This window comes from Nicotiana tabacum, chromosome 12 (genome assembly GCF_000715075.1).
Source record: "Nicotiana tabacum cultivar K326 chromosome 12, ASM71507v2, whole genome shotgun sequence".
NCBI classification, from domain to species: Eukaryota; Viridiplantae; Streptophyta; class Magnoliopsida; order Solanales; family Solanaceae; genus Nicotiana; species Nicotiana tabacum.
Window position 1 is genome coordinate 5,047,697 of NC_134091.1, and position 9,844 is coordinate 5,057,540.

The 9,844-nt window shown below is 37.3% G+C and overlaps 1 protein-coding gene across 1 annotated transcript; it reads left to right on the forward strand.

Annotated features, from left to right (window-relative positions):
• The first annotated feature begins 4,955 nt into the window (after positions 1 to 4,955).
• On the forward strand, positions 4,956 to 5,839 carry LOC142166984 (uncharacterized). The gene is made up of 2 exons (XM_075227129.1): positions 4,956 to 5,322; positions 5,559 to 5,839. The coding sequence occupies exons 1-2, from the start codon at positions 4,956 to 4,958 to the stop codon at positions 5,837 to 5,839; spliced, it is 648 nt and encodes a 215-aa protein (XP_075083230.1).
• Positions 5,840 to 9,844: the final 4,005 nt, after the last annotated feature.

Consider the following 9,844-nt stretch of genomic DNA (forward strand, 5'->3'; position numbering starts at 1 on the left):
TTGTTTGAAAAGGCTGAAAATCACACAAAAATGGCAACTGGGGATGGGTAGCGTTGCTGGAGAGAGGGAGAGGGAAAGGTTAGATAGGTGAAATTGACAACCAGAAATATGTGAGTAAAAGAATATTGCCGTTGGATTGAAATAATGGATGGCTCAGATTAGACTTAAGATAAATAAAATAATTAGAAAAGAGATATATTTAGGAATCTCGAGAAGACTTGAAATAGTTAATCTTGACCGTTGATTCAAAATGGCCTTTGATCTCATGGTAACGAGTCCGGAACCAAAATGTGATTTTTTTTTTTATTCAAAATACGCAAATAAGTGTTAAAAAAAAAGGTTAACAAACTATATATAACTCCACAAAAAGTGGCGCTATATAGTAACGGTAACTGCACCGTTACTGTATAGCGCCACTTTTTGTGGCGTTATATATAGTAAACCTGACACATCTTACATAGCGCAACTATTAATGGCGCTATACCCCAAAATCCCATCTTACATAGCGTCACTATTAATGGCGCTATACCCCTTATTAAAAATCCTTCCGTCTTCTTCTTCTTCGTTTCATCTCCATTATTTTACTCCCTTTTGGTCTATTATCTCTGTAATATAAAAATAAAATAAAAAATAAAAAAGCCTTGTAATATAGTAATAGCCCAAGATATGATGTAGCAGGGTAGAAGAAAATCAGCAGCAGAGTAAGAGAAGTTGTGGCATAAATCAACCAAATCTCAAGGGAAATAATAATAATCAGCCAGAGTATTAATCGCATATCTATTTACCAAACTATAACCTATGTAAATTATGAAAGTAAAAATTGCACGGGGCGTCCTATTTGGTCTCCCCCATTTAACCTATACCCATATTTTTTAAAACTTTTAACTTGTACCCACTTTTTAAACAACTTCAGCTCTCTTTCTCCCCCCCCTTCAGTACCTCACCAGAAGAAAGCAATGTTGTGTTTTAACATTTATAAATAACGATGGAATAGTAGTATCAACAAAGCGAAGAGAAAATGCAGTTCTTTATCTGCATAAATACTAAAGGGAAACTAGATTTTGATAAGAGATGGTATCCAAGTTCTTTGTGTATTCAATCTTTCTCTTTCTGATTTTTTTTCATCTACGTACAAATATTTCTCTACTGGACAAAATGGTGATATATGATAATGAGAAACAACGAGTTGGATGGCTTCCAACAAACTGCAACAGGCTACTACTACCAGATAAATTACTCATAAGCATGAACAAATACTTTATGACTAAAAATCTCAACGAGAATCACCAAAGTTATAGCGGCTATCTAACGAAATATCAATTTGAAGCTAGCTTACAAATATCAAGCTAGCTTAGAGCTGAAGTTTCCCAGTTACAACACAAAAACTTCGCTAGTTACAAAACAAAAACTTCAGCGCTAGAGCTGAACTTCAGGCCCGGCTACTAGAATGCTGAAGTTTTGCGTGATTGTCTTTGCTATTTCAGCCCCGTGTGTTAAAGTTATGCAAAAAAATGAGTATGCTTGCAATTTTTTTTGCAAAGCGGACACAAGTTAAAATGTGACACAAAAAGCGGGTATAGATACAAATGACCCATTATAAAAGATTGTACAATTTAATAAGAAACAAAATCTCAAAGAATCGAAGCCCATTCACGACGCCATGCAAACAGATTATCTCCAACACAGTTTTTTCCGAAGAAACTATATATTGCTCAACTAAACACTCACACATATATAGAGAACAAACAAAAAAGAGTTAAAAGTAAAATTCCATCAAATTAATATCTTCATCTCCCAAGCCGTCATTATTGGGAGAAATATAAAGCAACAACAATTAGTATCTCCATCTCCCAAGCCGTCACCTTAGGGAGAAATATAAAGCAACAAGAAAGTCCAAAACTGATAACCATCTTTCTATTCTTTTACTAATATATCCAATAATTGTATATTAATAGTAATGTAAATAATGGCATAAAAGTCAGCTAATATTTCGAGGATATTTTAGTCGTTTTATTTAGCGTGAAATACTGATGTTTTTATGATAATACTAGTCTCTACGTACGTGTGATGCACGAATATTTTCGGCCTACTATTACCAAGCACGTTCCAAAAGTAGTAATAAATTTTTGTCTCATGAGTCATGACTCTAGCTTTGTTATATTTTAATTATATGTTTTGTTTATTAAGAGAAAACTGAAAATAAACAGTTTTGTAAGCGACAACCAAATTTTTTTAACCTTTCTTTCTTCTTTTCATATTTGACGTTTGATGAATATGAATTTGAGTTCAAATTCAAATACATATATTCCAACTAACATGTTGGCGTTCATTCCTAAACAAATGATCAAGTACCTTATTACATGAAGAAGAAACTATACATGTAATATAGATACAACTTTTAAATTAGCAGATATATATGACATGCGTAATCATACAAAGCGGAAAATTCATCTATTGGTAAACGAGTTCTGGGATATTTGGATTATACCCAAGACTACGCTTTACACTACAATAAATATCGTGCGGTTATTGAAGGATGTAGTGATGCTAATTGGATAACCGGCTCATCAGAAACAAAGTCCACAAGTGGATATGTGTTTACTGTTGGTGGAGGAGCAGTATCTTGGAAGTCTTCCAGACAGACATGTATCACTCGCTCTACAATGGAATCAGAGTTTATAGCATTGGATAAAGCCGATGAAGAAGCTGAATGGCTTCAGAATTTTTTAGAAGACATTCCGTTCTGGCCAAAACCTTTGGCTCCTATTTGCATACATTGCGATAGTGAGGCTGCAATAGGACGGGCAGGGAGCGTTATGTATAACGGAAAGTCTCGTCATATACGACGAAGACATAATACCGTTAGACAACTACTTTCTAGTGGAATTATCACTATTGATTATGTAAGATCAAAGGATAATGTTGCGGATCCACTTACAAAAGGCTTAACTAGAGAGGGAGTTGAGAAATCATCTAAGGGAATGGGACTATGGCCAAGGACAAGTCAACATGGCGGTAACTCTACCTAGAATTTTGGATGTTCCGAGATCTAGGTTCAAGGAGCTCAAACAAAGTTGTGATTGACCGGTTCAACATTGTCAAAACAAAATCTTTGGTCCATTCTCGTGGTGAAGACAATGTTCAGTAACAAGGATAGAACTTTACACGTTCTTTAATGATTACCAAAGTTTGATGAGATATCTATCAAATAGTGTCAATCTAAAGGATTACACGTTTAGGAATCACCTACGTAAGTGTAAAGTGTAAGCCGCTTAAAGGAGAATTCTGTAAGGCCAATTCTCTACGCACTTATGAGACCAGGCGGTGTTCATGGCTAAAACGAACACAACAATGAAAACCAAAAGACGGTTAAGGGTTGGTTGTGTGGCATATGGCTGTCTAGGTATACACTAAAGTTCGACGGTTCAAAGATATCAAATCTACCGATTGACCGAGTATATCCGACATATGTTCACTACAGAAAGTTCAAAGGGAAACCTACTTATCCAGATGCAATTAATCCTTACTTGCAAAATCACATAGCTTTCATCTATGATCTTTCTTGATACAGCCATTCCCATTCATGTGGGGGATTGTTGGACTTTAAGCCATTGAGCTTTAAAGTAGAAGAAGTGTGAATTGGAAATAAAGGGAAATAAAATAGAGGGAAAATGAAAATTTGAAGAAGTAAACTTTTGTCTTGCACTTTGTCCCTCATTGGTGAGGGACAATCACATTTGTGTGCTTATATATCGATTCACTTCTTAAAGCTCTTAAAAGGAGTTGAAGAGAATGAACCCTCATGTCGTCGTCGTCGCTCGCTCGGCTCGGCTTCGGCTTCGGATTCAGATTCGGATTTGGATTTGGATTTGGATTTGTCAAATGATCGATAAGATTATTTTTTGGACAAAATTTATTTAATTATTTAATAATTAATTAAATGCCAAATCACTGCTGAAACTACGCCAGAACCCTGCTGAAAGTTCGGAGGGCCTCGCTTGCTGCGGTTCTGCCGCGATCGCGGTAGAATCGCGGCAGTCAGATTCAGAGAGGCTCTATGGCAGCGGTTCGGCCGCGATCGCGGTAGAACCGCGGCAGGCCGCGTATTTTCTGAAAAGGCACCTTTCCAGACACCTCTTCTGATATTTGCCTATAAATTCTGAGGCAAGGCTGCATCTTCTTGACAGGAAAAACACTCCAGAACTTCTTTCTTTCTGAATATACTGCATCCTAATTCGCAGTCTCTCTCTCTCAAATTCGTAAGTGTGATTTTGCTCCGTTCTTTGAGTTCGTGGGTATCCTGTAGTTTGTATTGTCACTGTTGCAGGAAGGTTTATTCCATTTTATCCTGGGAGGATTTAATCCATTACCTTGGCAACGTGTGAGGGGTTAAAATTCCTTAAGGACGCACAAGAAAAATTGTGGACTCGGAATATTTCTGATTCTTTACTATTTTATACATTTCTTTATTCTTCTAACAGTTTTCTGATTTTTGTTTTAACACAGTTACGCTCACAAGCTTAAGGAATTTTATTTTACTAACGTTTCGGTGTTGATTATTAAACTGTTTTCTATATACTTTATTGGAGACTAAAGCCTTGTTGCTTTCTACTCCTATAATTATTTCTGTCCGGTTTAAAGTACATAAAAACTTTGCCGGAATAATAAACGTACGGATTTGAAGTATATAAAAACTTTACCATTGTTACGTGTTCTATGTTTGGTTTGGTATTCAGTTTGAAGATATCAAAACTTCACTGATTTAACAAGTTTTGTATTGTTTTCAACTTTACATAAATATGACGAATGAAAACCAAACTAATGGAAGTGTTGCGGGAACGGGTGCTACTGTTACGAGTGCTGCTGCCTCGTCAAGCCGTTCTACTCCCGCTCATGCTATGGCACCGACAGAAAAACCCGGAAAGTTTTCCGGTATTGACTTCAAACGCTAGCAAATGAAGATGCTCTTCTATCTTACTACGTTGAGTTTGCAACGTTTCATCAAGGAGGATCCTCCGGTCATGGCTGAGAATACTCCGGATGATGAACGACTTGTTGTAACTAAAGCATGGAAACATTCTGATTTCTTGTGCAAAAACTACATATTGAGTTGTTTGGAAGATGGCTTGTACAATGTCTATAGTGTCATGGAAACTTCAAAAGCGTTATGGAATGCACTTGAGAAGAAGTACATGACTGAGGATGCCAGACTTAAGAAGTTCGTGGCTGCAAGGTTTTTGGATTTCAAGATGATTGACACTAGGTCAGTCATAACCCAAGTCCAAGAATTACAAGTCATTGTGCATGACCTCCTCGCTGAAGGTATGACCCGAGTCAATAATTTTATTAATAAGATTTATCTTATTACTAATTATGAGATTGTTATTGAAGGTATGGTCATAAATGAGGCCTTTTAAGTCGCTGCTTTCATTGAAAAGTTACCTCCGTTGTGGAAGGATTTTAAGAACTATCTTAAACACAAGCGGAAGGAGATGACACTAGAAGACTTGATTGTTCGTTTGAGGATAGAAGAAGACAACAAAAATGCTGAAAAGAAGTCACATGGAAACTCGACAATGATGGGGCAAACGTTGTTGAGGAGGCGCCACAAAATAAGAAGAGGAAGAAGGCTTCCGGACCAAATAATTACCCAAGCAAGAAAAAGTTCAAGGGTAATTGCCACAACTGTGGAAGATCTGGGCATAAGGACATGGATTGTCGTGCGCCCAAGAATGATAAGAAGAAAAAGAATCAAGCTAACATGGTTGAAGATGAAATGGAGGACTTATGTGCCATATTGTCTGAATGCAATTTGGTAGGAAATCCAAAAGAATGGTAGATAGATTCTGGAGCCACCCGCCATGTTTGTGCTAACAAGGAGTTATTTTCTTCTTATGAATCTCCTTTTGAAGAAATTTGTTTGGAAAATGGCATTATTCACCAAACAATTGCCCCTTACTCTCCACAATCTAATGGAATTGCGGAGAGGAAGAATCGAACATTGAAGGAGATGATGAATGCATTGCTAATAAGTTCTGGCTTACCACAGAACTTGTGGGGGGAAGCTGTACTTACAGCTGACCGGATAATCAACCGTGTACCTCATAGTAAAACACAGTCCATTCCTTATGAAAAGTGGAAATGAAGGAAGCCTAGCTTGAAATACTTCAAAGTGTGGGGGTGTTTAGCTAAGGTACAAGTTCCTAAACCTAAAAGGGTTAAGATAGGTCCAAAAACGGTTGATTGTGTATTTATTGGATATGTAACCAATAGCAAGGCATATCGTTTTCTGGTTCATAAATAAGAAAATCATGAGATTCACATTAATACGATAATAGAATCAGATAATGCTGAATTCTTTGAAACTATTTATCCGTATAAAAAGGAAAGTGAAGTGACCTGCCAAAAGTCAAAACGACCTCGGGAGAAAATAACAGATGGTATGCCTAATGAAGAAAATCCAAGAAGAAGTAAACGTCAAAGGATATCTACTTCATTCGGTCCAGATTTTCTGACTTTTCTGTTAGAAAATGAGCCTCGTACCTTCAAGGAAGCAATGTCTTCCTCTGAAGCACAATATTGGAAAGAAGCTGTCAATAGTGAAATAGAATCCATATTGAGCAACCATACTTGGGAATTGGTTGATCTTCCTCCGGGTAACAAAACGTTGGGTTCTAAATGGATTTTCAAGAAGAAAATGAAAGACAGTGGTACTATTGACAAATACAAGGCAAGACTTGTTGTCAAAGGATTTAGACAACGAGAAGGTCTTGACTATTTTGACACATACTCGCCGGTAACAAGAATTACATCTATTCGGATGCTAATAGCGTTAGCCTCCTTGTATGGTCTTCAAATCCATCAAATGGATGTAAAAACAGCCTTCTTAAATGGTGATCTTGAGGAAGAAATTTACATGAACCAACCTAAAGGGTTTGTGGTTCCGGGAAAAGAAAAGAAGGTATGTAGACTTGTTAAGACTTTTTATGGACTAAAACAAGCACCCAAACAATGGCATGCGAAATTTGACCAAACAATATTGTCAAATGGTTTTAAGATTAATGAATGTGATAAGTGTGTTTACATTAAAAACGTTCAAAATCATGTAGTCATTGTTTGCTTATATGTTGATGATATGCTAATAATGAGCAAACACATTGCTGACATTCAAGCAACTAAGCGTATGCTTGCTAGTAAGTTTGATATGAAAGACTTAGGAGTTACCGATGTAATTCTAGGAATTAAAATCCAGAGGACTCCTCAAGGTGTAGCTTTGTCTCAATCACATTACGTGAAAATGGTACTTGAAAAATTCAAACACTTGGAATTTAGAAGTGCAAGGACTCCAATTGACTTAAACCATCATCTTATGAAGAATAAAGGCGAAAGTACGTCTCAATTGGAGTATGCTCGTGTGTTGGGAAGTCTAATGTACATCATGAACTGTACACGACCCGATATAGCTTGTGCAATAAGTAAACTTAGTCGATTCACAAGTAATCCCAACAAGCATCACTGGGTGGCTATGAAACGAGTTCTAGGATATTTGGATTATACCCAAGACTACGCTTTACACTACAATAAATATCCTGCAGTTATTGAAGGATATAGTGATGCTAATTGGATAACCGGCTCATCAGAAACAAAGTCCACAAGTGGATATGTGTTTACTGTTGGTGGAGGAGCAGTATCTTGGAAGTCTTCCAAACAGACATGTATCGCTCGCTCTACAATGGAATCAGAGTTTATAGCATTGGATAAAGCCGGTGAAGAAGTTGAATGGCTTCGGAATATTTTAGAAGACATTCCGTTCTGGCCAAAATCTTTGGCTCCTATTTGCATACATTGCGATAGTGAGGCTGCAATAGGACGGGCAGGGAGCATTATGTATAATGGAAAGTCTCGTCATATACGACGAAGACATAATACCGTTAGACAACTACTTTCTAGTGGAATTATCACTATTGATTATGTAAGATCAAAGGATAATGTTGCGGATCCACTTACAAAAGGCTTAACTAGAGAGGGAGTTGAGAAATCATCTAAGGGAATGGGACTATGGCCAAGGACAAGTCAACATGGCGGTAACTCTACCTAGAATTTTGGATGTTCCGAGATCTAGGTTCAAGGAGCTCAAACAAAGTTGTGATTGACCGGTTCAACATTGTCAAAACAAAATCTTTGGTCCATTCTCGTGATTGAGACAATGTTCAGTAACAAGGATAGAACTTTACACGTTCTTTAATGATTACCAAAGTTTGATGAGGTATCTATCACTAAAGTTCGACGGTTCAAAGATATCAAATCTACCGATTGACCGAGTATATCCGACATATGTTCACTACGGAAAGTTCAAAGGGAAACCTACTTATCGAGATGCAATTAATCCTTACTTGCAAAATCACATAACTTTCATCTATGATCTTTCTTGATACAACCATTCCCATTCATGTGGGGGATTATTGGACTTTAAGCTATTGAACTTTAAAGTAGAAGAAGTGTGAATTGGAAATAAAGGGAAATAAAATGGAGGGAAAATGAAAATTTGAAGAAGTGAACTTTTGTCTTGCACTTTGTCCCTCATTGTTGAGGGACAATCACATTTTTGTGCTTATATATAGATTCACTTCTTAAAGCTCTTAAAAGGAGTTGAAGAGAATGAACCCTCGCGCCGTCGTCGTCGCTCGCTTGGCTCGGTTTCGGCTTCGGCTTCGGCTTCGGATTCAGATTCAGATTTGGATTTGGATTTGGATTTGTCAAATGATCGATAAGATTATTTTTTGGAGAAAATTTATTTAATTATTTAATAATTAATTAAATGCCAAATCAAGCTGAAACTACACCAGAACCCTGCTGAAAGTTCAGAGGGCCTCGTTGGTTGCGGTTCTGCCGCGATCGCGGTAGAATCGCGGCAGTCAGATTCAGAGAGGCTCTATGGTAGCGGTTCGGCCGCGATCGCGGTAGAACCGCGGCAGGCCGCGTATTTTCTGAAAAGGCACCTTTCCAGACACCTCTTCTGATATTTGCCTATAAATTCTGAGGCAAGGCTGCATCTTCTTGACAGGAAAAACACTCCAGAACTTCTTTCTTTCTGAATATACTGCATCCTAATTCGCAGTCTCTCTCTCTCAAATTCGTAAGTGTGATTTTGCTCCGTTCTTTGAGTTCGTGGGTATCCTGTAGTTTGTATTGTCACTGTTGCAGGAAGGTTTATTCCATTTTATCCTGGGAGGATTTAATCCATTACCTTGGCAACGTGTGAGGGGTTAAAATTCCTTAAGGACGCACAAGAAAAATTGTGGACTCGGAATATTTCTGATTCTTTACTATTTTATACATTTCTTTATTCTTCTAACAGTTTTCTGATTTTTGTTTTAACACAGTTACGCTCACAAGCTTAAGGAATTTTATTTTACTAACGTTTCGGTGTTGATTATTAAACTGTTTTCTATATACTTTATTGGAGACTAAAGCCTTGTTGCTTTCTACTCCTATAATTATTTCTGTCCGGTTTAAAGTACATAAAAACTTTGCCGGAATAATAAACGTACGGATTTGAAGTATATAAAAACTTTACCATTGTTACGTGTTCTATGTTTGGTTTGGTATTCAGTTTGAAGATATCAAAACTTCACTGATTTAACAAGTTTTGTATTGTTTTCAACTTTACATAAATATGACGAATGAAAACCAAACTAATGGAAGTGTTGCGGGAACGGGTGCTACTGTTACGAGTGCTGCTGCCTCGTCAAGCCGTTCTACTCCCGCTCATGCTATGGCACCGACAGAAAAACCCGGAAAGTTTTCCGGTATTGACTTCAAACGCTAGCAAATGAAGATGCTC

What these genes read in the sequence shown, in the direction of transcription:
- LOC142166984 (XM_075227129.1), top strand. Translation starts at nt 4,956, where the DNA reads ATGAAGATGCTCTTCTATCTTACTACGTTGAGTTTGCAACGTTTCATC. An exon ending in GCATGACCTCCTCGCTGAAG is followed by an intron (nt 5,323 to 5,558) that starts GTATGACCCGAG and finishes GCTGAAAAGAAG; the next exon opens with TCACATGGAAACTCGACAAT.